Here is a 27,398-nt window from a genome sequence, read left to right on the forward strand (position 1 = left end):
AGGCGGAAGGTCTCCTGTCATGATTGTTTTCTAGAAATAAAGACAAAAAAAAAAGAAAAACACCCGCGTCAGCAAAGGGGGCACCTCGACAGAGTCACCAAAGAACCAAACATCCAAAAGAACAGGTTTTCTCCCCTCAGCCCCTTTTTCTTTTCGCCGGCCCGCTCACATGAAAAAACCTCCTCCCTCTCTTCCTTCTTACCATCTTCGTTTTCTTTCTCTCACTCCCACCTCATGGTAGTTTTGTAGTAGCTGTTTCTCTGGAGGGCAATTATCTTTGGGCATTATGCCCGCTCACCACCCCCACCCCCCGATCCTTCACACACTCTACCAAGTGGTGCAGCATCATTATCTGTCTCTCACTCTCTCCCCTGACTGCGAGTCCCTCACCTAAAATCTCTAAACGGATTTTATGTTCTAGTGGGTGTTTAGGCTACCTTTTTTCCGTTGTTGTTATGTTCGCAGTTTTGTTTCTTCTTCCCCCACGCCCCTGGTGGGGCAAACAAAAAAAAAATGAAAATAACAAAAATAATAATGGCAATGATGAGGACAACTCCTTTTCTCCGGAAAAACGGAGATAAAGAGGAGGAGGCATATGGGGAACACATGGAGAGTACTCTTCTCAAACGCTTTTGTGCGTGTGTGTATGTGCTGCTGTTGTTACCTTCAATTTCTTTTTGATTTCTCTCATTTTATTCTCTTATCCATCTCCCGCCCCCACCCCCACCCCCCTTCTCTCTCTCTCTCTCTCTCTCCAGACCAACTAATGTCGCTGACGGGCCTCTACATGCTTCATTAATTCTCTGATCATGCTCCTAACCCCCTCAATGTTTTTCGCCTGACGTGTAAGAATGCTGTCAACATTTCTACAGTACACCTCAATGGAGGCGCCTGGCATCTCAACCCCATTTAGCTCTGTCATCTCCTGCTTCAGTAACTCCATCATGGCGTCGATGTGGCGGCGATGGCCAAAAATCACGTTATCCTCATCATCATCTAAGGAGTCCACACTCGCAAACGAAGCCATATCATACGGACTAACAGCACGCCCCGACACTTCACTGGCAACACGACTGTGCTTCGGTGTTGCTTTGGCATAGCTAGTAGAACCTTTTACAGGTCCGCTGCTGGTAAACTTACTGGGGCGGATACTATCTGAGAAATTGGGATAATCTTCGTCCTTTGAGGCTGCTCGCATGCGAGTTGGAGGTGCCTGGGGTCGGTAATTACTACCGTACCTGCATAGGGGTTTCATTTTGGGTGTCCCCTGTTCACGTTGCGAGAGCTGACTGGAGGATCGGGTTCCCAGCTTTTTCTCACGTGCGCGCCGTTGGGCAAAGTTCCCACTGAGACCGAGAGTTTCCACCTCTTCACTCGGCATCTGCCCAATCATAATTTCCTCGGCGGCAACGCGAGACGATTTATCCTTCTTTAATTCCTTTACGCGATCTGCGTATCGAAGCGTATTGAGCGTATGTTCACAACTTCCACTTGCGGGACTGACATTGCCTATCATTACTGTACGGCTATTTCCTGTAAAGCAATCCCGAAGTACCGCCGTAAGCTTCGACCCACGAAAGGGGATATGACGGTGATTTTGATCAAGGGCCCGAATACACTCCTTTAGTGCCAGAAGTGACTTATTAATTTCCGCCCCCTCAAGCCGCGTTGTGCGATCGCTGTCAAGCGTGTCAGCCCCCCGCTCACTACCGGCAAGATCAATAAAAGTGAACCTACCAAAAAAACGGTTTTTAGCATTCAACACAGTGATGTGAAGAATAGCATGAGAACGAGAAGAATCTGCGTTCATGCCCGTCGATCCGGCCGCACGAATAGAATTTCCATAGTCTATCACACGCATTAGATGACCCGTGTCGTCGACACGGTGTTCCGTCAGACCACAAACATTGATGACGCCACGGCTATCCTCGCGACAGGCAAGCTTTTCGCGCTCATTGAGTAAGTCAAAAAGTTTTCCTCCGTAAATCTCAAAGAAAGAAACCACAATACTCATACCAGCTTCCAATCGAGAATATAAATCTCGTGCAGCCATAAGGTAGATACCCTCCTGGGCATCTTTTCCTAGCATCGTGTACGTTTTCCCACTCCCTGTTTGACCGTAGGCAAAACACGTCGCACACCCACCGTCAAAAACAGTCTCAATAAGAGATCTACATGTTTTTTCATAGACATCACGGTTATTTTGCCTGTCATCTAGCACCAAGTCGTACGTAAAGCGGTGTTTCTCAATGTATTTTGTCAAATCCACTTTTTGTTTGGGTTCCAAAAGGGCGATGACGTGCATATTATCTGGGTCTGTGGCCAAAACATCGTAGAGACCATCATTCAACTCGGAGCTATTCAGTGGACGTTTGCGGATGGCAACAATAATTCGACTCACTTTTCGTTTCGTTGTCGCGGTTTCTCCTGCTCTGCGTACAACTGGAGTGGGGGAGCTACGTGTCGGTCGACTCACAGGTCGTGAACTTGAGGTCGTTTTCGATGTCGAGGTGTTCAGGTCCTCGCCCACACGCTCAGGTTCTCGTCGAAGTGTAGAACTTTGCTTGGTTTCATACAACGCAGACATTTCATTATCCGCCTTACGTTGTGCGCCTGAGGGTGTGCCACCACGGTGGGATGGCGTAGTATTTTGTGCGGCAGTTGCAGCGGCTGCATGGGAGTTATGATCAGCATTGCGCAGGACCTCCGCAGAAGAGGAAGAGACAGGGAGAGGCGAAACATTAGCCTGCTCTCTTTTCATATACTGAATGAGCTCAAAGAGTTTACGACGATCGGTCATAACAATGACGCCCACAGATTGGTAGTCCTGCATTGTGAGCTGCTTAAGCTGTTGGATGTTGGTTACACCGCCATCAATGAATCCCTGAATGGTGTGCGAAAGACCTCCCTGCTCCAGCAGATCCTGAAGCTGCGGGTCCATCGTGTGTGCGTGGTTCCCGCCTTGCGGCCGCCGTATTTTTGCTTCCTACCTTTTGTGTGACTCTTTTCGGGTGGAGGATCTAAGGCAGATGTGGGTGTAGACAGCAACCACTATTCCTTTCCTTTCTCCCCTCCCCACGTCTGGCTTGCTGTTATTGGGAGTTGTAATGCGTGTGTGTCGGTGTATTCACCGCCGCGGCAAAACTCGAAAAGACACTACGGACACGCACGCAGGCAAAAATGAAAGGAAAGATAAACAAGCCAAACAAAAAAAAAAAAAACAATTGCGCCAAATAAAAAAAACCACACAACACATGAGTCAACGGCAAAGGGAACGAAGAACGCAAAAAAAAAAAAAACAACAACAACAACAACAAAACGAGAACACCTACAATTTTACACACGTAGACTCTTTCTCTCCTCGCCCTCTTGCTGGTTTCTTATGAAATCACATACCACTACAATGACTAATTTATCGCCCCGCAACGAGCGGCATTGAACAAACACAACAATGAGTAGAAAGAAGTTGTTGTCTTGCTTGTTTTCTTTTTATCTTTTTTTTTTGTTGGTGTTTCATGTTGTCGTATTCTCCTTTCACTTATCCCACTCTGTTCCTGCCTTTGGACGGGAGAGGTCGAGCTTCGGACGTTCAGTAACACATAAATAACAGGGCAAGGTGCGGTATTTGCACACACCTTTTTACTCCCATGCACGTCACACTGTGGGCTCCAGGCCTTGGCTCATCATGTGCGCCATGACAAACCCCTCACAATGCCACAGAATGGCCCCAGCGAACAAAAGAAATATAAAACAAATTTGTATTCCATATATGGGTTCCCCCCACCCCCCCCCCAAAAAAAAAAAAACAACAACAACAACAACAAATGTATTTTGCATTTATTGTCGTTGTTTTCATTTTTCATTTTCCCTCACCCAGTTTTGTTCTCAATGCCGCTTGCCCAGTTGCCACACGACTTCCCCCTTCCCCTCGCCAACTTTACATATGCGACGATCCTGCTCCGCACTGATTCCTTTCCTTTTGTTACTACCAAAGAGGGCATGGGCGAAAAACTCGCTACGCTTTTCATCTATATACCCACCGGTTTTCGTTTTTTTCCATCGAGCCAGGCCCGGTATAGCAAAATCTTTATCTTCCGCACCACGTTGGCAACAAGACTCGTGGGATCCATCAGTCTCCAAAACGAAACAGACTCTTGATATGCCAGGGGGACAACCACCAGAGTAGCAACGATAAGAATACGCAGGGCCTCAGCAATACGGAATGGGTTCACCACGAATGTGACCATATTAAAGCATTTTTGAAATAAGCTAGGCATCGTCCCGTGACAACTGTACACACCACTGCCTGTAAGCATGTTAAATACACCATAAACCATCACACGGTAGTAGTGAAACAGCAGTTGAAACGGTCCGGGCTCCAGGCCAGAGAGCAGTGACATTGGGCCATCTACACAGTCACCTCCAAGCATAAAATAATCAAAGCATGCATCACGCAGGGCGGGAATGCTGAATACAGCGTAAAGAGCCCAAGAAAGAATATTGATGCAGCTGCAGTGCCAAAAGCGCCGCTGTGTGTAATTCAATATAGCTGCTTGAATTCCATCTTCAATCTCCGCCATTTCGTTGATGTCACTGCTGCGCAGGCTTGGAATGTCAGCAAGATTTTTTGCCAAAAGAAGTGAATCGTTAAACGCACATGTCATACCACCCCCAGTCAGTGGATGACGCTGATTAGCATGATCTCCCAAGCCCACGTAGCCTCTGATCGATGGAAACGTTGGGGGATAACGTGCTACAGGCATGGAACGAATGCCACATGTATCCTTTGCAGCAGAAATAAAATCCGAACGCATTTCTACTGGAAGGCAGGGTGCCACTTCTTCAATAAGCCATTTGCTTTGCTGTTCCAAACCTGGTAGAGTTGGTTTGTTGTAATCAACTAGCATGCGAAGCTCCTTTGGATCAAGTCGATAAGAGAGAATGGGACCTGTTTTTCCAAAAAATACTGTGCCATATTTTTCTACTGGCAACTGAGCATTCCGAACAACAAGCCCAATAAAATTTGAGTGGTACTGCCGCGCAGGAGTGTAGTGTTGGTACTTTGCCTTGAACTTTGAGGAGCCGCCGTCGCACATAATGATGAGTGGCGCTGTTGCGACGCGTTGATCTGTCATTGTTGTTGTCGACTGACGGTCCACTGGCGTGTCCTCCTTGAATGGCGCCTCCGGCACCTTGTAGTCCGCTGCAATGGAGTACGCTACACCGTAGGCGCGCTCGAGAAGGCCCGTCTTCTCCAACAGCACCTCATTTACTGTCGCCTCCAGCATCGTCACGTTCTCAGCACAGTTCAACCAGACATTCTCCCTTAGGTTATTGACAAATTCCCCAAAGTGAAAAGAATAGCCTTGAAAGCCCGCCCTGTAGGGTAGCTTTACCTGATGTCCTTTTCCGTCCACCACCAGGTACCCGTCACAGGGCATGCCCACAGAGGTGGCACATCCCTCCATGTTCACTTGCTTCAATGCATTGATCCCGCCGGGCTGCAAAAGCTCACCAACGATACGATCTGGTTTGGTAAAGAGCGCGCGCTCAAGCAGCAACACCTTCCGATTTTGAGCTGAAAGTGCCTTCGCCACCACCGGCCCAGCGATGCTTCCACCCACAACGATGGCATCGTAGTCGTAATTGGTGCGGACGGGCTTTAACCGCATTCGGGAGAGCACGTGGTTGATTGTCACCAGCGTGATCACCGCCAACAAGACAAGAATGCCAATCATTGGAACAGTGTTTTGGGGGCCCTTTACTATGTATATTTGTGTTTGTGTGTGTATTTTGTTTGCTTTTTGACTTACAGTTGTTGCTATTGTTTTATTCCTTATCCTTGAAAATATTACACGCTCAAAGAGCGTCACACGTAGTTCCCTAAGACACACACGGACACAGAGAAAAAAGGATGCGGTACATAATGCATGTAAAAGCAACGGAACGGGGAAGGAGCAGTATGTACACAACAAACATCAACTTTCGCAAGACGTCAACCCCCTGCCAACGGCGCAGCACAACAATAATAATAATAATAAAGGAAAAAACTGCCCAATGTCACAATGAAAAACAAAACAAAAAAAGATGATAACAAACAGAGGAAAAGGTCCCACTGAGAGACGTGGAATTCGCAGCAGAACACCTTCTATGCAATACGGCGAAAAGGGAAAACAAAAATAAAAATCATAGCGTTAACAAGACGATAAAAGCACCACTTCTTTCATGTTAGTGCGTTACTAACTGGGGCAATCCATCTGTTGTGTCACATAGCGGAGAGCAAAGAACCACGCAAGTGTATCTCGCTGCTTTGCGCTGCACAGGCGCAGCCGTCGAGGAGCGGCTTCAGTGCGTTTTTTAAAATATATTGAAATGCAACTTTGTCCATGAGAGCAGTTTGGTGGATGTGCCTCCCCAATGACAGTGTTGCCGTTATCCAGCTCGACATGTAAGAGTTCGCGACCAGTCAAGACCTTCCACCAGCGAGCGCGTTTTCCACCCGGTGACGGCTTTGAGAAACGTAAAACACTGCCCGCAAACTGGTGGAAGCGGAGCTGCCACACTGCATAGGGGACGCGACTGCGGTATAACAAGCCGGCAATACATGGATACTCACCCTCTGGCTTCTTCATAACCCGCCTCATCGCAAGGGCGAGTAAAAAGCCGCAATCATCTACGTTCTGCTGTTGGCGGCATGATGTCTCCATCATCGACTCCGTTGTCGGTAGCGAATCTTCCTTTTCCAACGTCATTTCATTTACTTCCGTCCCATCATCACTAGGAGAAGACCCTGTGTGTACCTCGCTAACGCTATCCCGGCTCGGCAACGCATCCAGTGAGGGCATTGGCACAATACAAAAAGGAGGTTTGCACGGAAATATCACATTTTGTGTACAGCGGCTCGCAACCCTCAGATGCGAGTCCCAGTTCGTCTACTTCCGCCTCTGCGACTTCTTCAGCCTCGCACCGAACGAGAAGTTGCGCAATGTCATTGGTCTGATGCTTGGCTGCAACAGCACCCTCCTCAAGTTCCCCACCAACTCGTCCCGCCTTTTAGAAAACACCAAATAGTGCCCAGCCGAACCAATGCCCAGAATAAGAGCATTAAACTCCGATATTTCTTCCAGTAACAAGGTCTGACGCTCATTGTTTTCCTGCCACAATAGACTCATCAAGGCTTCCCTGACGGAAAAAGAAGGTACAGTCATGGTAGCAGCATCCACACCTGCATAGGACACCTTCGCAACCACACTCTTTGTATTACAGTGGAATGTTTCACAGTTCGTCAATTCCCCTGTTAAAGAGATGTTGTCAAACGAAGAAAAGGCATGCGCCCCCCAAATCTGAATCTTCATCAGCATCATATCCCTATACCACCTTTCTCGTGCTGCAGCGTACGACTCCGACTGTCCCAGTAAAATGTCAGTTCGACCCAGGCTCTCAAACTGGGCCAGCACAAGCTGTTCCATGGAGTTGAGGTGGGCAGTTTCTCCCGTCGTCGACGCTGAGGATCCTTGACAATCGGGAGTAGGAAAAGTTACATGCACCTTATTCGTCGGTGGGCTTGGAATCTCCGCGTGCTCCAGTGAACGCTGAATGATACTGTGCAAAAGTGCAAGACGTTCTCTGGTAGTCTCGATACACACAGAGGAAAGGAGATGCGCCGAAGGAAGCAGAGGCGTTGGGGTCAGTGGCGTTGAGACGGCCTCAAGTTCCTTGGAAATACCCCAGTTTTGGTAATCACTTTCATTCTCCATTCTCATTGCCCTTGTAGACTGCAGAAAACAAAGATGAAACAAAAACGCACAGGGCAAGAAGAAAATTTAATAAAACCATGCATCTGTTCTTTAGTCAAGTCACCTGCACAGACGTCCGGGTTGTGAAAAAAACGAAGAAGAAAAGGCACCCAGTGGAGCACAGTGAACTTCATCACAGAGATACTTGTTGCTTTCTGTTTTTTGTTTGTTTTATTTTTGCTGCTTCTTTACAGGAATCACTTTCCTTCGCTTCTTCACGTCAGCAGACCCCACTGAAAATGGTCGCTGCTTTCTACGAGGTGAACTCTTTCTATTAGTCTATGGGTTTATTACTACTTGGAAACTAGGGTCCACAAAAACAAACAGAACAACATCAGCGCCTGAATTTCTCGTCATGCCCGCACCATTAAAGTGTCTCCTCGCGAATAATGGGGCGCAGCGCACCCATGTTCTCGCCAGCAACAACGTCACATGGAAAATCCACTGTGATGTTCATTTCTGGATAGAGACTGTTAAGAACCTCCCGCACGTCACTCATAATTCTCTCCACTTCCTCCGCAACCTGAAGAAACACATCCACATGACAGTCAATCCACACACAATCGTGTACCGTGTTAATGAGCACGGCCAGTCTATTGTAGTTGTTGGTCATTAAAAAGTGTCGCCACAGCACACCCAACATAATCTGCACAATCTCTCCCGCAAATCCCTGCACGGGATAATTTTTAAGGTGTGTAGGGGAAAAACTTGTCGATTTCGCAGACAACGCCCTGTCTCGCATTATACCCTCCGGTACATCAGACTCGGTAAAGACGTAACGGCTCCCAGTAATCACGGGAAAGATCCCTTTAAAGAATTGATGTCCTCGTACGTTGCGTGAACCGTCTTGAATAGAGGCGTCAAAGTTGTTAGCAGACAATGCGACCATGCTGTTAAACGCATCTACGCCATGATAAGTCTCCCGCTCCTTTTCGATGAGATGGCGCACCTGATCTTGCGTCAGCCCAGTGCTTTGACTAATCATTTTCACACCAGCCCCGTACTGTCGCTGAAATGAAAATATTTTGGCCTGCTGACGCAACTTTACAAACTCAGGTTCCTTATTCTTTTTCGCCCTCAGTAGAACCTCCATATACGGCAAGTCAGGACGCATCATAGCCACACGTTTGCAATGGAAATCCACATTCGATCGAAGATCCTCAAGCATTTGATAATCATTCGCAAGCACAGCCAAGGCAACAACCTCTAGCTGCGAATAATCCGCCTCTATGCACATTCCCTTTTCCCCATAACGACTAACAAACATCTCTCGTAAGGGCGATTTATCTTCCTTGGGAATATTCTGACAGTTGGGATTGGCGCTCGCAAGACGTCCTGTGTTTGTCTTGTTATGTATTAGCTCATGGTGAATGCAGCTGTCGACGCTGTGCACAAGGGAGACCATCCCCGTCCCATCATCTGTATTTTCGTAGTACGTACCAATAAGTTTTTCCATGGCGCGTAGTTCTAAAATGGTTTCGGCCGTCTTGTCCCCGTGGGTCTTTTTAAAATAGTTCAGTGAATCCTCCCCTACCTGCAGTTGTCGTGTTGTTGCACTTCGAAACTTGCGCATCACCTGCTCCGCGTCAAGCTGACTCGGAACATACGTCGCGAGACGTCCACGAATCATCACCTCCACAACATCATCATGAGCACACTGCACCGCAAAGGCATCGTACACGGAGGCGCATGTCCTACCAATCAACGTCATCAACGCCAACCGCTTGCGCTCCTCATCGGGGAGCAAGTTGTGGTAGGCAACAAAGGCATGGCGGTCGCGGAGAAGAATTGGAAGAGTGTCTGTTGCGCGTTTGTTGCTATTTTTTTTTGACTTCCGCGTTTTCTTCGCTGTCGCCTCGGGGCCCATTGCCTCACTTTGCAGTGCCGCATTGCCAATGTGGAGAAAAACGTCAATATAGTAATCACACCAATCCTCCGGTATCATGGCGGCCTCTCGCAGCAGTTGAGCTTTAAAGGCTTCCGTCGTGGCATTCTTGGAGGAGCCAGGGCGTGGAAAGGCCCGTAAAGGATACACAAGTTTGGACTCATCTCCGGAACCGCGGGACCTCCAGGCTGCCTCAGTTTGGGTGCCGTAAAGGTGTCGGTAGTAAGCAAGTACGGCGACCGTGTCCGCCAAAGTAATTACGTAGCGCTCATTGATATCTGCTGTGCCAGAGCGGAGGCCGTCGTGCGACGCCAGATACTCCTTCATGCCTGAATCAGAGTGCAGTAGCCTTGTGAAGGAGAAGGGTGCATCCCTGGCCAAAATGGTAACGTGCGCGTCTACAAAGGCGCTCATATTAGATGGGGAGGAATCATTCTCCTCTTCTGCAGGAAGTAGCATATCTGTATGTAATATCACCTGTTGTTCTATAAAGGCGCGAAGCCGGGCAACTTTATCTTTGTGATCGGCAAGAATCGTCACAGATTCCCCTGTCACTGCATTTTTAAGAAAAAACTTGCCTATCTTTCCCTCCACAGTGGCAGTGATCCCTGCGAATAAAAACAGGTGACGTCTGGGAAGTAAATTAGCGAGAGCCTCAGGTTCGGTCCGCCTGTCAGATTCTGTCCTTGAGACAGCGACCATCTCACGACTTAGCGAATCTGTCATAGTCGAGCTCTTACGAAACCCAGCCTGCTTCACATAGGTTTCATAGTAGGTCTTGAACATCTTTGTTCCCTTGTCCAGTGAGCCGCCGGTTGCGATAAGGCAGTCCGCAGGACCAAGCACGTGCACCGGTGGACGAAAAAAGACCCCTTTTGGGAAGCGGTCCGACGTATATTCCTCAGCCGGTACATACAGCGTGTGACGATCAAAAGCTTCTCCAGGCAAAACTTTGCTTTCGCGGGCGCTTGTGTTCAGTTTTAATTTACCACCAAAGAAAAACGTAATAAGGTGCTGGTTGGATGACCAGTTAAAGTACTTGCGACAGTCTACCGGAATTTCCTTGGGAATAGCACTCTCCAGGTGGTTTCGAAGTTCCATCACTTTGACCATGAGTTCGTTGCTTTGCGCCACGGCGAGTTGCACGTTGGTTTTCAGACCGTTATATTCCATCTCCGTCGTACAAAGAAGGCCATCCATTCGCGCCACACAGATAATAACCTGCCGCTGCGTGAAGGCGCGTTCCATGTGTTTTCGGAAAATAAGCTCTGTATTCTCCAGATCGCCATGCAGGTACTCGGATAGCAATGCATACGGTATCTGGTATGTTTCTTTGCCCTTTGCCCAGGCTTCCTTCACAGCGTCCAACTTTGGGGTCTGACCACCGTATGACTTCGCGACCTCCTCCAAGCCAGCACCGCGGCCAAGTTTCACCTCATGGCCTGTGAGCAAATACTCTGCGTACATTGTGTCCCATACCTTTCCGCCGCGACTGAGAAAGCGACGCAGCTCCGCATCCCGCCAGATGTGTAGCAAGTCAAACTTAATGTTATGACCCACAATCACGTCGTAGTCATCAAGAGGTGGCAAAAAGAGCGAGTACTTTGACGATCCCTCAACGAGGTTGCAGGCACTTGTCACGTCAAAGTCATCGTAGCGCAAGGCAATGTTTCGTACAAAGTAGCGACCTCCCATAAACACCTTCCCGGTGTAGTCACGGGCCCCAGAAAGGACAACGTAATTTTCCTTGGTAAAAGGGTTTGCCACACGCTTGTAGCGTCGCACCGTAGTCGTTTCTAGGTCAAGCACCAAATAACGCTTCAGTCCATTCAGTGCCTGCTGCTCACGCTGAAGCCGCTCCGGGTTTTCATAGATGCTCGAGCGCCATTGTTGCAGCCTAAAGACAACCTCGGCATCATTGATATTGACATTGTTCAGAAACGCAGAATGCGTCACGTGTGGAACCGGATTATTGCGTGCCTCCTCCTCCAATAACTCGACGCGCCTCTGTGCTTTCTGAATTTCCTCCTGTGGAGGAATACTACTCACGGCTGACATCAGCGCCGGAGAAACTCGGTGCAGGCGATCTGAAAAGAGTTTATTGGCAAGCGCTGTGAAGCCTTGCTGCAACTTTTTATCAAGAGCTTCCTCCTCTTTGCGAGAGGTTTTTTCTGGAAAACAATTGGAGCGAATTCTCGCCCATGTGGTGCGTGGGTCCTTCTCTTCGTCAAGACCGGCGGCGACTTTAGTGCCGGCAAAAAACTGCGCCAAACTTGACACCTCAGCTGCAAAAAACGGACATGATGGACGGCAACTGCGAGCAAAGGCAAGAAGCTGCGCCGACCTCGTCCGGGCTGTAGGAACAAAAAGCGAAATAGACGAGGTGCCCTCACCGTACAGTATTCCATTCAGCGCATTGCGCTTTGTGGTCTCTTCTGCCAAACTACGAATCATGTGAACCGTCTGAGCTCTCTTTTGGGCATCGTATATTGTCACAATCATCGTAAAACCCTCCGCAATAGTGCCCTTCCCAACCCTCACATCAATGTCTACTACAAACACATTGACTGCCTTCACCACACGTCGTACAATCTGGTCAATAGGGTCCATAACCTTTCGGTTACCCTTTGTACCAAATCGCTTGTGAACGATGAACAGAACACACCAGTTAACAAGAGCGTCGCGTGCAGCAGAAACAGAAGTGGCGCAACCTAAAGTAGTATATGATCCTGTTGTGAAATCAAACACGGATGGGTCGGTAACGGCGGGATTATACACCGTCCCTGTCAGTTGAAAGGCCGCATGCTCTAGGCTAGTAGGAATACTCAAACCTCGCACAAACTCTTGCTGACTCTTTAATATCAAGTAGGCAATACCCCACGTATCTGGGGCCAACACTAGTCGCCTACGAGACTTTTCCTTCAGCAGGGCTGCCGCGTCCTTGAGGGGAATGGAACCATCACTAGGAAAAATAATACCCGCAATAAAATCATCCCCTATGCGTTCCTCCATCCACATTGCCGCCTTCCATAGCATCTCCTTCTGCGTACACACGAGTTCATTCGTGGTTGCGCAGTAGAGGGCAAAATCACCCGCCGTGGGATTCCATCCAAGCGTGAAAAGAGCGTATTGTGCCCTTGCCAGCAACACCATCACGCTGGGCTGCTGAAATGCACTGAACTGTGGTCGAGTAAAATTAGGCACCAGTCCTTGCGGCATTGGCAAAGAGGCTGGAGCAGTTGGAGGACGGGGCTCTGGAACACCAGCCTGCTGAACGACCCCTCGTTTCGTGAGCCGTGCAACACGGCCCCAGAGAAGCGTATGCAGCAACTCCGTGTGCGTAGGCCTGAAAAGCCGTCGCAACATAAAAAGGAGAGGAAAGTCTCTTTGGGCAAAAAAAAAAAAAATTCCAACCATAAACACATGTCTACAGCCAACTCCACCCACAACACGCACACGCATACCTTTCAAGTGGATAAAATTTGCCCCTTGAAGCAAGGGACAAACTGGAAGAGAGAGATGTAAGTTGAAGCTATTTACATCTTTCTTTCAAAGCAATTCAGTTCATACTTTATAAACATCCCGCTATACATACATTCGTGCAATAGTCTCTCATTCATCATTTTCTTTATTGCTTTGGTGGGTGGTGCCAAAAAAAAAAACAACCCCCACCCACCCACACACACACTTCATGAAGAAAAAAAGTGAAAACGTTTCTCCTCCTACTCGACGACATCAAGGATAAGACCAACTCCAGCAATTGTCCATTTCCTTGCTGGCTGCTTCGTCCTAAGCCAGAAGCCAACCACAAAACCGGGTCCACGCTGTTGTGTTTTGTAGACCGGACACTCGTACTGATCACGGCGGTCAATCTTGGCCAGGGGCAGGGAGCGCACTGTCATGATGGGCATCTTGGGGTAGAGCTCCTTCATTCTGCTTTCCTCAATGCATGCCAGCCCAGTATCCCAGCGGGCCCCCTCCATGGAGAGACCAGTAACGTGGCATCCATCACGGGCGCTCGTCTCAATCTGATCCGCAGACTTCTTTAGGACATCAATTACCAGCGACATCTGGTCAAGGTCAAAGCTGTTAATCATCGAGGTCGTCTGCATGATAGCCGTGAGGAACGACATGGGATTAAAAAAGAGAGCAATGTTCGTTACCCTGGGTGTCTGCAACTCCCCTGTCCAGTTTACCAGTTGATCATTTCGGACAAGGAAGTTTTCCAACCATGACCCAAGTGCGCGTAGGGAAAGGAATGAAACTTTCTCCCAAGCCGCAGGAAGCTTGTCCAGAAAAATCTCGTCAAACAAGACCTGCATAGCCGCCGACATTGAGAGGGCACCCTTAAGACCAAGATCCAGCTCTTCAAGAGTGGTTTTTAGGACAATAATAAGAAGATTCATGCGTTCACACTCCTGATAAAACACGTGTTGTTGCGGAGTACGCTCATCTTCCAGCCGCTCTGCCAAATCCTGAAGATTGTGTGGCTCAGGAAGACGTTCACGCAGTTCATCAATCTTTTGCTGCACAACGTCCTGAGCACTTAGCATGTCACCTCCAGTGTGCTGTTTTGGTTGCAACTCATTAATCGTCCGGAACAAAACATCTGCCTGAACTGTTCGGTAGTTAATCTCAGCATTCGGATGAAGACCAAAAAGTAGAGGTGACTCTTGTGGAAAATCTTCCCTGTTGATTAGCCAATCCATATATTCATTATAGCTCATCGGTGCAGGCACTTCCAATCCAGGTGCCAGTTGAAGGTTATCAAAACACTCCGGTACGACAAAAGTTCGAAGATACGCCATGCATAACACACGATCCCAGTCGTCTGTGATGTGCCCCCCGTACATAATTTCACCAAAGACGTACCGTAAGTCCTCCCATGGTACCTTTGGACGGTCCTCAATGTAGTTTGCCGCCACCTCCATGCATGTGGTCAAGTCACCCGCGTTGAAAGGATACACCCGATTCCACCCCAGCGGACCAAATTTTTTGCGTTCCACAACCACCGAATGGAAGAAACACATGGAAAACATGATGCAACGAAATTCCATCGGCTTTGCACTCCTCTCCCAGGGCTCGTCGTTAAAATTTGTCATCGCTCGAACAATGTTGGATCGAATACCCGTCGGTGGTTCAGAGGTGAGTTTAATGGAACGCTGGAGGATACCAATAGGAATCACGTCGGAGGGCTCAGCGCTCAAAAACACACGGAATTCCGGATGCCCCTTTGGACCCTCGAATGGGATATCATCATCGTCATCTTCATCTTCATTTTGCGCCTCATCATTGCTAACGTCAGCCTCACCTTTTTGGCTTTCCTCATCTCCATCTCGTGTCGACACCTCCAGCTCCTCCTCGCCTACCAAGCTGCCCTCTGGAATGGATGACCTAGAATTCTCTCTGGAGGACAATTTATCCGCCAATTCTCCGTCAACGTCTGGCTGATGCAAAATTTTATTCGCGGCGGCGCGTTTTTCATCCCGCTCCTTTTTCTGTTGAGCCACTCGAGTGTAAATCTCCGCGTAGTTATCCAGACGCCGCTCCAAGGTTTGAAGCCATTTCTGAACTAGATGAATATTGTTCAGCAGCGCCCATCCGCCTTCAAGGAAGCACTTCTCCAGTGCACGATCAGCCACAATTTCCTGGCCTTGACCAAGTGAGACGTTATAGAGTTTTTCGTTGTCATACGTGTAACCCAGTTTCCGGCCAGCCTCCTCAACGGCACGCACAGGGTCCACACCAGGGGAAAGAATAAAGAATAGTGGCGTTGTCGTGGTAGACTCCGAAATAGACACAGAAATGTCTACAGTTTGGTCAGAGACAAAGAAGCGTCCAATGCTGTCGCACACAAAAGTCTCCAAGGCAGCAGTCAGGCGGTCTGGGCGTAGGCAACGCAGTACGAGTAAACGTTGGAATTGTGTCAAATTCTTCCATTCCGAGGGCATTTTTTCCAACTCAGGCTTCTCCGTCTCTGTCCATTGTCTCCAGCGATTACTTTCTGCCATATCACTTGGTAGAATGTTAAATGGCGGTACCGATCCTTCAACATCAGCAAGCGCCTGCACAGCCGCCCAGTTGGGTTCGGGGCACCACTCCAAAACAGTTTCGGGGCGTGGTACACCCAATTTCTTTTTTCCACGCAGGAGAAAATCAAGCTGCTTCACGTCAATACCCCCATGGCGTTGGAGAATCGCAAAAGTCAGTAAACTGGACAAAATAAGTTTGTGTCGCTCAAACAAACCACGTGAAACGTATGCAAATACACACTCCATAATCGACTGAAGCACATTCTCCACACGTGCTTTAACATCCCTCTTTTCCTCAGGATGCACAGCCTTCTTTAGGGCCTTGTTGAAGACCACCATAAAGGCCTCCAAAGAGTACTGGTACATGTGATCAATCTTCCACAGCTGATCAATTTGAAAAAACAACAATGCCCCACGCACAGCCACTGAGGTGTACGTCAAACGATTTTGAGCAATATCCTTCTGCGTCGCAACGGCTTGTGCAAAAGAAATATTAATTTCCTTCGCCTTCTTCTTTGTGTTCTCAAGATTCTCAATCAACACAGCGTTTTCCAAAATATCACCTTTGGCGTTTGTTAGCTCATAGAGAAGGCCATCTTCACAATTCTGCAGTTCAATGGTCATGGTATTCATCTGACGAAGCAAAGTTCCTCGCTTCTTTTCAAGGTCTGGTCGCTCTTGATTCACAACGACGGCAAGCAACTGATCTTCAAGACCGGCTTCGGTGACCATAAAATTAATTAACGTGGTTTGAGCATTCACCTCAGGACCATACGCCGGATTGCCAAGTTTTGTCTGCAGAACCAAACGGAATTTGTTATTATACTCCACTTCTGTTGCACCCAATTTGATATAGACACGACCTCCCTTCTTAAACGTCTGTCGACTCAGCACGCCATCCAAGACAGGTTCAATAAACTCGCCCAAGGATTCAATCACACATGGAAGTCCCTCTTCAATGCATGTCTGAAGTGTTCGTTGCCACCCCTTTTGTGTTGTTTGAATGACCTTCAGTCCGTTCTTTTCCTCACGCGTTCGAATCCATTTAATACCCTGAAGTTGCGGATCAATCAGCAAAGGCCATCGGGTGCAGTTTGTTAAAATAGCGCCATTCTCCGTAGATACCATGTCGGAAGGGAGACCCTCATTGTTCCACGACGCAACCGTCGCCTCTGTTGTGAGAACATTCATGGTAATATCAAGGTTCTCAGTCATGGGAATCCCCAGCTCCTTCACCTTTGGCACCCAATCCTCAGTCACGATGCGCTCACGGAAAGCCTTTGAAAAGGGACCAATATATGACACAAACGAGGCTCCCAAAAGAACATCCCCCACCAAAAGTTTGCTGGCGACCTGAAGCTGTTCAATGGTGTTACCCCAGCGGACAGTTTCATCGGACAAACCAGACACAAGACGTTGAGCAAGATCCATTTTCAGTTGTGTTTTCTTTGCCTTTTGTTCAATGGCGTTTGCGGCTTCCACCGCATCATTGTATTGAGATATAAGGGCTCCAAGTTTGGCGTTCAGATCCGCAACCTTGTCTTGAATCTTCTTTAAGGCGGATTTACTTTGATGCAAGCGCTCTTGGGCCTCCGCCAGCCTCTCCTCCTTAGGACGAACCTCACAACGCACCAAATGGTACTTGTTGATACCAATGGCCCACTTACACAAGCCAGCCGCAGCAAACGATTTCGTTTTAATCTTTTCGGGATCAAAGCCAGGATTTGTAATGTATATTTGAATTTGATCGATGCACACTTGCGGGATGTTGTTCACATCAAACCCTTTTAACTCGGCTAAGAAACGATCCACTTGATTCATCATCTTTTTGCACTCCGCCCAGGTCCGATTCTTCACTGAGGGAATTGCACGAGGATTAGAGGTAAGAACCCGAACACATATGGCAACCATTTGCACATCCACGGGGGGTTTGCCCAAATTCTTGAGCTCCGCAATAGAGGCCTTATCAAGCGTATCAAGGGCAGCAAGAGCCTCTTCTACCAATGGCTTTGCCTTTGCTAAATCTTCAGCACACTGACTTTCAAAGACGCCCACCTCAGCGACAATTTTGTTCGTCTTTTCTTCTTCTTTAGCGGCAATTGCGCCCTGCTCCTCCACAATAGTCTTTTCCCTCCCCACCGTCTCCATCAGGGCTGCAGTCTTTTGCCGTGCCTCCTCAACCTCGACACTTTCCCTCTGTAGAACCTCCTGTAGTGCCGCCACCTGAGTCCCAGCCTCCTTAATCTTGGCAATACCGCTAACCAAGCGCCCCTCCCTGTCATTCAGATCGTCACGCTTCTTCCTAAGCAATTCTTTATAAAAGGCAATCAGCTCCAGGAAAGACTTAGGAGTAGTGTACGCGTGCCGCTTCTCTTGAAGAAGATACTCCTCACATGTCGCTGTGACCTTTTCTTGGCAGAAGGCCATAAAATCCGCGATGTTTTGCGTCACTTCCGGGCTTCCCAACTCAATTTCCGACAAGAACCTCCGCGCGACAGACCGCAACGCCTCCTCTGGCCAACGCAAGAACCAATCAATCACAGTCGTATTGGCAAGCGCAGGAAATTGCCGACACCAAGTCGCAAAATTTTTGCTCACGGGCGAAAAACACAAGATAATATGCAGATTGGTTCGCACCTTGTTGATGAAATATTCCCAGCATACATCAGGGTTTGAGTAGTCTGTGTAACCAACCGCCTTGACTTCGTTCATGATGGAGCTAATAACACCGTCTCGTTCATCTTGGTTAAACAACTCAGGAACATTGCCACTGGAAAGCATGTCGTTAAGATACACCAACATATCTTGCGAGACAATCTGGGTGTCGGTAATGATGAATGCAAAGGGATAACCCTTCAAACCACACTTGCGATACAGTTCTTGCATATCCGTACGGAAATCGGCAATACCATAGCTGCTTGTCACCAAAATCTGAAAAATGTCGTGACCATTGATAAAGGATGAGAGTCGCGCAAGAGATTGCTTACCAGAACCTCCAACACCCACTAACAGTGCATTACCACGTGGGTTAGAAGTGATACGTGCAATACGGCAAATGTGCTCCACAGCCTGGTTGAATAATACAAGATCCATACGAGCATAGTTGTCATTGTATTCATCCAACTTTTTGACTAAAAAGGATTGCACGGCATCAAGGGCGGCTTCCTCATACACATTCTCTTCTCCCTCTGGAGTGGTATGGAAGGGCCCCCAAAGCGATGACTCCTGTGACAACTCCTTTGGATTGCAGTCAGGGAATCCAGCACGACCAATGACTTCAAAAAGTAATGTATGGTAACGGGCCAAGTCACCCGCATCTGCCATGCGATCACGGAAGGTACGATTACACTCATGAACCCAAAGCCGTGCAAACTGCCCTGTTGTAGTATGGAGTTTCGGGTGCGATTTACACAGTCCCTGGAAAATGTTAAACATTTCACGCATATTCCATTGATAGTGAAATTTGATGGCGGTTGGGAAAAACTGTTTGGAAACCAAGTAATGCAGCTCAATAGTGGCATTGGTAATAAGTGTCGTCATTGTGTCACGAATATCCCGTGTAAACTTACGTGTATGCGCTTGAAGAATTTGTCCATAAATGCTAATCAGGTCTGTTCTTTCAGGCATGTTTGTGGAAAAGACCGCAAAATGTCTTAAAAGACGATCCAAAATGGTGAATGTCCCGGATTTGGGGTTCATGGCACCAACGTAGCGAAGATCCACCACCTCCTTCTGTATAATCTTTACGCGGTCGTACCAGAAACCGTAGTTGACGTGCTGTTGAAGGAGGGCGATAGCCTCCTGTGTGCCGTATTTGTCGAGGGCAGGCATGTTCATGTCATCCATGAAGAAGACCAATTTTTTACGGTTAAATGGACCATATGTTCGTCCAGAGCGCTTCTCCAATGACTGCTCCATCACAGCCTGAAGACCACTTGAAGAGGTACGGGCGTTGAAGGAAATGACACGAAATAAGACATGTTCACTGTCCAGTGAACGCAACTTCGACATGATCAAATTTGTCTTGCCTGTACCTGCTGTTCCAACAAGCATGACAGATTTGGCATTGTCCACTAGCAAACTCATTAGATGCGACATACGTACACCATCAGCTGTCTGCACGGACACGGTGGAGAGTTGCCTGTCGGGGTCAGGAACATACGGCTGAACGAGATCGCTCCACGGTCTCCACTCGTATTGAAAGATGCCATTTTCGTCCTTGATCTTGTCCACGTAGAAGTCAAACACCGACCCCACATCGCTGATCTTCATATTCGGGAATTCCTTCTTCCACTGGTTAGAGAAGTTCATCCGCATGTCAATGCGCCCATCCGAGCCTGGCAACGGGCCACCAAAAGCCCAAATAACGGCAAAAACAAAATACTTTTCATGTACCTCAAAAATATTTGGGTGCTTGAAAAGTTCTTCTTGGGGCATTTGAGCAAAAATACCCTCCAAGATAAAGCAAATGGTCTGCACCACATTTATGTCCATAATAGACACTATCGGCCTCATGCTGCGCTTCCAGAACTCAAAAACAAACGGGACATACTTGTCAAAGAGGCTATCAAACATAGTCCCCTCACGTTTGTCTCGTGTGGCGATCCATTTGTCCTTAAAAGGACCCCAACTGAGGTCACTCTCGTTAATAAAGACAACACCCGCACGCGAAACAGTAGCCGGTGAGGCATTGCGTAAGTGGGACACCTCAAATATCATTCGCATCGAGTCTGTCAGTGGGATACGTTCGTTCGACACCAGCGTCAACATCTTATTATCATCCATCACGGTATTCATGGACTCAATCCACTCGGCATCGATAATACCATCAAGCACCATCCACTTCATGTTGCGCTTCTTCTTTGATTCCAAGGCGTATTCACGGAATATTGAAGACAAGATGCCGTCGCGCCACTCCTTATTAGGAGTAAAATAACCATACAACTCATTGGAGGTAATAGCCTTCGGATTTAGGCAAGAAGAAACCGCCTTCGCCTTCCACTCATCCTTGTGTAATTTGGTGAGGGCTCCCTGCAGACACCTCCAGCACTCTGTTTTACCACAACCCGCCGGCCCCAACACAAAAACAGAGTGACGAACGTGTAGCAGCTCCTCGTACTGCACACACTTCAAAATAAAGATATCGTTTTCACCGGGGAGATTGCCTTGTTCGCGGCAAACCTCTTTGCAGGCAGCCACAAGGTCGGGTTTGTTCTTTTTTGGAACCTCCAAATTGGGAAATAGAGAGCGAATAAGTCCCATAAACACGTACACATCGTCTTTACTGAGCTTCGCCATGTTGGTATCACGCAACGCACGCATAAGAACATTACGCTCCGGAACGTCCGGGTCACCACGTTTCAAGGCACCAGCAATGTACAACACCGACTTAACAGCACGCAAACCCCAATCGTAGTGGTCCTGGGGCGAAAGAAGTTCCTTGTTTAGGCGATAAAGAGTCACAAACTTCAGCGCAAGGTCCTTCGCATCGCCAAATCCCTCAGCGGCCAACATGATCTCGCAAATATTTTTGAGATCTGGAACCACCATGGCGCAGGGCCGGAACAAAGATTTAATGTTTTCGGGAAGCTCCGTACGACCAGCATACCCAGGATTCATTGTGATCCACATACCCACGGAGGGGATAAGCGAGATTTCCTCATCCATAAAGCGGAACCGTTGCTTTTGCTCTTTCAATGCATTTAGGATGGAACCAACCTGTGTAGCAACGACGGATAAAACCTCAATGGAAATCCGATTGAACTCATCGAAGCAACCCCAAGAACCAGACATAGCAAGACCCTTGAAAATTTGTCCCAAAGTGATGTAGTTCATTTGATCTGAACAGTTAAACACGTAACACGCAATACCCATATTTCGTGCAAGATCCTTGGTCGTCTCTGTTTTTCCGGTTCCTGCTGGACCAGCGGGGGCTCCTCCCTTTTTCAGCCGAAGGGCCTGTGTAAGAGTAATGTAGCAACGATCCGTGAGCTTCGTGATAACAAGACAGCCACAAAGACCAATATACTCATAGCCGTTAATAAATTCCGCATCGGCAATACGAATCTCATTTCCTCTAGCTTCATCCCAGTAGTACCGTAACTGGGATTGCCAAATAAAGGCATCCACGGCGTCAGTGCGTTCATCCACCATACTCTGCACAATGTCACGATTGTGGACATCGATGGTGATTAGGTGGACAAGCATTTTACGTTCATTAGAAGTGCGATCTATCAAGACCTCCTTAATAAGGCTATCAAGCTGATTTTTTTGGTTCTTCAAGCAATCCTTCATACCAAGATCATTACCTTCCTCAATTTGAATAAATGCCTGATGAACTTCCGTGGTAAACCAAATACGTGAGGCCACAATAATTGCCTGGCAAGGATATTGATAAATCCATTCATTTCTTGGTTTCTCAATGTAACTTGTGTTTGCTTCCTTGATGTGCTTTCTTACCGCTTTCTTCATGGCACCAACGATCCCATTAAGCCAGACCTCAACGGGACCTTCACAAGTGTAATCCTCTGCAAGACTCACAGTTTCCCCTTGTACAGAAATCATTCCATACGTGTCCTTTACATCCGCGTGCGGATCGGAATCATTCCTAAAGGTAAAGGTATCAACAGCGTCAATAATTTTACTCATGTGCGCCATAACTGCTTTTGGGTCTGAACCCTTGGAGAGGATATCAATCAAATCTGTTGCAGACACAAAGAAGAATCGTGGGAAAATCTTTCTCTTGGTTTCCAAGTAGTCTGCCAAAGCTTTCTCGCACTTTGCCAAAATATCTTGAATATAGTTTAGCGTGCTATCCAGTTCCTCGTCTCGCCCCATATCAGTCTTTAGAACGTCACTGCATATTACCTCAATGACGTTGGTGTACTTGTGTGCCTTACTCATGAGAGCTCTAAAAACGCGGTCCGCCTCAGCAAAGTTATTGGTTTCTTCCGGAAGTTGTTCTTTGATGTCTGCGGAGCGAATAAAGATGGGGAATAGATTCATCCACTGCCGCTGTATCTCCACCCACTTTCCGGTGCAGGTGTCAACGGCCCCAAGATTCTTTTGCCAGTGTATGACCTTGTCATAAAAGTACTCCACAAAACGATCTGAAAGCATGGAAGAAAGAGCATTGTTGTCATTCTCCAGCTGCTCCACCACATCGTCCACAGAGCCCAAAAGGTAGGTGTTGAGGTCCTCGTCCAACGTGTACGTGAACACCATCTTATCCCAAATGTCAATAATTTTATTAAGATTTGTCTCAATTCTCAACTCCTTGTCGGCCTTTTCAACGATGTTTGCGACCTCCTCCGAGAACTTGTGCAGTCCAAGCGCAAACAGTTTCTCTAGCGTAAAATCGCCTGCCTCCGGGTCAATATTACCGGGTTGTTTTGTTGTTGTCACCAACAATTGCCAGTGTCGTAGTCGCATGGAGGGAGAGCTCAACGACTGACACAACGGCAACGAGGTTCGCATATTTCGTACCTGTTCATCTACGCCCTTGAAGCAATCCCATGATTTCACTTTCATTGGCTGCTGTTGAAGCTGCTTGGAAAGCTTTTTACACTCGTCCTCAAACAACGAAACATCTGCATTCTTAAAGGTTGACTTCATCCAATCACTAAACTGAGACATCACATGCTCGTTCAAGTCCCAAACTTGCTTCAGCATCATCAGCTCATGACGGCATTCGCGAATTTCCTTAAACTGTGAAGAGGTTAAGTCAAACAGCTCCTGAAGATTTTGCAACTCCTTCGCCTCATTCTCGATCCCTGTAAAGTGTTTGTAGACATCGTCCAGGTCATCGTAGACAGTACGACGATCAACCGGATAACCAAAAAGCTTTTTTTGCTTGAATTCTTGTGCCTCTTCACGGAGCTTCTTTTCAAACAGCACAACCTGTTCCTTGACCTTTTCCGCCTCTCTGTCCTGTACAATGGAATTCTGTGCTCGCACATTCAACGCCTTCTTATTGAGAGCAACCCATTGCTCAGTGGCGGGTTTCCGTAGCTCATCCAGCTCTTCAATCTTTGCCAGTTCCACCTCTAACGAAGATGACGCGTTTGCATGACTCTTCAGCATGCGAATGGCAGCCTGAATGGGAGGGAACATTCCACCTGTTTCACTATTTTCATCTTCGCCCATCACCACCTTGTTCCTGCGACGACAATCTCTAATCCATCGCATCACACACTTAAGAGACTCGATATTCCCGTCAAGCACCTCGATATCCAGCCCTTGATCTGCCTCATTCATAAACTTGTAAAGACCCTCCAAGTCTGTGGATATTTTGTTCATCAAGTACTCCGAAAACATATCCTTCCACTTCTTGGAAATGTCCCGCAACGCTGCACGAAGAGGTTTGACATCGATGGAGACAAAACTCACGATGTGTCGTTCCTCTGTATTGTTAATTCGTGCGCTGATACGCTCGTAGTCCGTAATAGACCGATCAAACTCTTGCAAGCTGACACCAAAATACTCACCACTCGTCGTTGGGGGAGGCTCTTTCGCAATGTCCTCTTCTGTGTAGCTGGTGCGTCGCCTGACGACTTTACCCTTTTCCAGAAATGCAGTAAAGGCCTTCTTTCGGTCTGTTTCCCACAGGTGCCTAAATTCGTCAAAGGTGTGACGGTACTCCTCGCACTCCTCGTAATTCTGAGAAGCTAGAGCTTCAATTTCACACTTAACACGTTTCACCTCATCACTGTTACTTACCTCGGTGGCATAGCTTTGTCCCTCGATAAGAGGTTTTATCAACCCTGCCGCCGACTCAATGTTGGAAATGGCAGTGTTGATAAGCCTGTGCACGGAATGCTCCGTTTCCGTTGCGCCTCTTATGTGTGGTTCATAGCGAGAACATGGTGTAACACCTGCGGTCGGCTTCGTCAGGCACAACCTCACCTCCAGAAGCGGGATGCCTTCATTGTCCGCAATCCACTCCGGATCAACCTGATTCCGCAAACAATTCAATGAGTAGAGAGCAGAGTTGATAATCACCTTCTTCAAAGTTGCGTCCACGTAGTTGACGTACGCCACCCACGCCTCACAGTCCTCAGTGATGGGTGGAGCCCCCTCACTCTGCTTAAGGGCATTTACAGCCAAAAAACTATCATGTAGAAGGGCATGAATCTGTTTTCCACGTTCTTCAATGTCACAGTGTCTATGCTTGATGTGTTCATCGAGGCTCTTCCACAATTCATGCGCGGTCAGCGTCTTTGCGCCGTCAGCACGGTTGAGAGGGAAAAATTTGTCGTCCTTGCGGTGTTCCTCTAGGAGGTCCACCATCCGCTGAAGATTTGTGTGAAATGCCATGACAACACAATTAATGGCATTAACCTTTTGAAGTGCCACCTCAATAAAGGAGTCAACATCATCGCTATCTTGCCAACGAACCTGATTCGTGCCACGCTGAATGATGTTTTCAAAGCCATCTATCTCTTCCTGTAGGAGAGGCCTTTCATCTTCCCAGCGCAGCGTACTCATAAAACTATTGAAGGTGGAACTTACATATTCGAGTTTCATCGTCTGGGAACGGTAGGTTTCCCGCTTTTCAAACACCGCCTGAACATCCGCAGGGACCTCCAGCTTTTGGTAATCACGTGAGTCAAAAGAGTTCATCACCTCCAGGTAGTACACCTCTCGCAGCGTTTTCACAAGCGCAGGGTCAAAATTGACCTTTAAATTGTTATTTTCATCCATTACCAAAAGCGGCAACTTCAGCTTGTCAACACTGATTGAGCCAACATCCGTACACCATGCCTCGTACTTTTCTCGAATCGTGTTGCTGAGCGCAAAAGACAACTTCTCATACAACTTCATTGTCTCTTTGCCAAATTCACTGTCAAGCAGAGCCTGGGAAAGCTCAATAACGCGGCTGTGAGACTCGTTAATTCGAGCCAACAACGCGCTGCACCTCACAACTGCCGCTGCAAGTGGTGGTATGTTTGGGTAGGACACTGTTGATTCACCTTGGTAAAACACCTCTTGAACTGAAAGAAGATCCTCCCTAAAGGCCTCCAAGACGGTTTTTTGCTTTTTGGACCATTCCAACTGAAGGACCGCGTGATCTGTAAAACCGTCAAATGTATCCACCGCTTTAAATACCTCGGAAATCGCTTTGGCTTCGTCAATCGTCGTCACGAGAATGGCGCCCAGGCGCCGTTCAAGCTCTCGAATCGTGGCTCGAAAGTGAGCGTAATCCGCGTCAAAGTGAGGATCATCCACGTCAAGCAGGTCGTACTCCACACCAAAAAACTTCATGTACGCCTCATCAAATTCAACCTTAATTTCTTCAGCCTTTTTGGTGTGCATCTGACTTTTAGTACCCCCCACTTTAATGTTTTCCATCCTGTCAAACAACACGGCAACCTCCATGGCATCCAGGATATCGTGACAACGCTCCAGAAACACATCCAACCGAGAGAAAAATGCTGTATTTTGGAACTTCCAGGGACGTGCCAATGTAGATGCATAAGCCTTGTGGTGGAAATATGCGGCCTTAAACTGACCACAGACCGCGAGCGTTTCTCCCAGGCGTGTTAACGCATCCTTTTTTTCCACATTTTTGGAAAATTCCTCGATGTTCACGTGTTCTGCCGCCATCCCAATAAGGTCATTGCATATGAAGCGAAGGAGGACAACCAGACGCATTGGTGTATTGTAGAAGCCGGATTGAGTCCAAAGAAGATACAAGTAGTGAAAAAGTCTCTTAAAAGTTCCACCTGAAGCTAACTGTGTAAACTCCACGTGACCAGGAAATGAAGGGCACATGGCCTCAAACTCTGGTTCAATTGGCTTAAGAAAGCGGTAGTTGTCCCGGGCTTCTGCAGCAGCCTCCTTCAGTTCATCTATAAGCTGAGCAAAGGGACCGTAGTAACTGCTTTCAGCTTTTTGGAGAATGACAAAAATTTTTATTGCTCTTACAGAGTACAGCTGTTCTTCCAAGTTGGCCAAATTCTCCGCTTTACTCTTCCAAAAGGCAATTTCATCCAAAGGTCCAGGGGGCATGTCTTTTATTGCATTGCTTTCTGTCATCTCCTCTGGTGAGGAACTAATCGCCGCACGAATCTGAGTCGTCCAGGCCATGATGGAGCTCTCCAGGCAATAAATGAATTCCGCCTCAAAAGGGCCATCACTAACTCTAGATGGTAATTGCACCGGAGGCAGCGGAAGTAGTGTTTTACCTTGACTAAGGCCCAGTGTCACCAACATCTGTGCCAGCAATCCATTTGTGTCATCCATAAGCTCCGCCACCGACACATCAGGAACCTGACTCACATTTTTCTTTTCACGTTTAATAAGCTGTGCATACACGTTTCGCGTCATGGCGTTCAGTCCAGAGAGTGTATCAGGAGACAGGTCCCCAAACACCACCGTCGTCTTCATATGCTGATCGTCGTTTATCCTTTCACGCTTAGTTTTGGTGAAGTAAATGCCCTTCTTCCGGAGTTCCTCAGGAGGGTCAATGCGAGCAGTAAGTGTTCCGCTAGGCATCTGGTATACATAGAGATGACGAGCATCTGCCGTGTCGAGAAACTCACTGATTTGTGCTCTACTGTCCTCGTTATCAAGAAGCTTTCTTGTGTCCACTGGTTTTGCCTTGATCGCCGTAATAATGCGCTGCTCAAGCCACTGCATGCGCTTATCAATGGGGGCCTCCTCCTTTTCGTTTTTCCCCATTGT

The 27,398-nt window shown here is 47.7% G+C and overlaps 6 protein-coding genes across 6 annotated transcripts, besides 10 other annotated features; all 6 read right to left on the minus strand.

The window, feature by feature from the left end:
- Positions 1–500: 500 nt before the first annotated feature.
- Positions 501–535: a sequence feature (A-rich).
- Positions 536–733: 198 nt separating this feature from the next.
- Positions 734–755: a microsatellite.
- An 8-nt stretch (positions 756–763) lies between these two features.
- Positions 764–2,941, minus strand: TraAM80_00268 (putative MCAK-like kinesin; the record flags this gene model as incomplete). The annotated part of the gene is made up of 1 exon (XM_029377352.1): positions 764–2,941. The coding sequence occupies one exon, from the start codon at positions 2,939–2,941 to the stop codon at positions 764–766; it is 2,178 nt and encodes a 725-aa protein (XP_029242832.1).
- Positions 2,942–3,285: 344 nt separating this feature from the next.
- Positions 3,286–3,319: a sequence feature (A-rich).
- Positions 3,320–3,465: 146 nt separating this feature from the next.
- Positions 3,466–3,478: a microsatellite.
- Positions 3,479–3,507: a microsatellite.
- Positions 3,508–3,525: a microsatellite.
- Positions 3,526–3,792: 267 nt separating this feature from the next.
- Positions 3,793–3,825: a microsatellite.
- Positions 3,826–4,028: 203 nt separating this feature from the next.
- On the minus strand, positions 4,029–5,738 carry TraAM80_00269 (squalene monooxygenase-like protein; the record flags this gene model as incomplete). The annotated part of the gene is made up of 1 exon (XM_029377353.1): positions 4,029–5,738. The coding sequence occupies one exon, from the start codon at positions 5,736–5,738 to the stop codon at positions 4,029–4,031; it is 1,710 nt and encodes a 569-aa protein (XP_029242833.1).
- Positions 5,739–5,773: 35 nt separating this feature from the next.
- Positions 5,774–5,807: a microsatellite.
- A 214-nt stretch (positions 5,808–6,021) lies between these two features.
- Positions 6,022–6,041: a microsatellite.
- Positions 6,042–6,239: 198 nt separating this feature from the next.
- Positions 6,240–6,845, minus strand: TraAM80_00270 (uncharacterized protein; the record flags this gene model as incomplete). Its single annotated transcript, XM_029377354.1, has 1 exon — positions 6,240–6,845. One exon carries the CDS (start codon positions 6,843–6,845, stop codon positions 6,240–6,242), a length of 606 nt encoding a protein of 201 aa, XP_029242834.1.
- An 87-nt stretch (positions 6,846–6,932) lies between these two features.
- On the minus strand, positions 6,933–7,757 carry TraAM80_00271 (uncharacterized protein; the record flags this gene model as incomplete). Its single annotated transcript, XM_029377355.1, has 1 exon — positions 6,933–7,757. One exon carries the CDS (start codon positions 7,755–7,757, stop codon positions 6,933–6,935), a length of 825 nt encoding a protein of 274 aa, XP_029242835.1.
- Positions 7,758–7,941: 184 nt separating this feature from the next.
- Positions 7,942–7,976: a microsatellite.
- Positions 7,977–8,163: 187 nt separating this feature from the next.
- On the minus strand, positions 8,164–13,047 carry TraAM80_00272 (putative mitochondrial DNA polymerase I protein D; the record flags this gene model as incomplete). The annotated part of the gene is made up of 1 exon (XM_029377356.1): positions 8,164–13,047. The coding sequence occupies one exon, from the start codon at positions 13,045–13,047 to the stop codon at positions 8,164–8,166; it is 4,884 nt and encodes a 1,627-aa protein (XP_029242836.1).
- A 356-nt stretch (positions 13,048–13,403) lies between these two features.
- On the minus strand, positions 13,404–27,395 carry TraAM80_00273 (dynein heavy chain 9, axonemal; the record flags this gene model as incomplete). The annotated part of the gene is made up of 1 exon (XM_029377357.1): positions 13,404–27,395. One exon carries the CDS (start codon positions 27,393–27,395, stop codon positions 13,404–13,406), a length of 13,992 nt encoding a protein of 4,663 aa, XP_029242837.1.
- Positions 27,396–27,398: the final 3 nt, after the last annotated feature.

This window comes from Trypanosoma rangeli, assembly GCF_003719475.1.
Source record: "Trypanosoma rangeli strain AM80 chromosome Unknown Tra_15.4_contig_00004, whole genome shotgun sequence".
NCBI lineage: Eukaryota > Euglenozoa > Kinetoplastea > Trypanosomatida > Trypanosomatidae > Trypanosoma > Trypanosoma rangeli.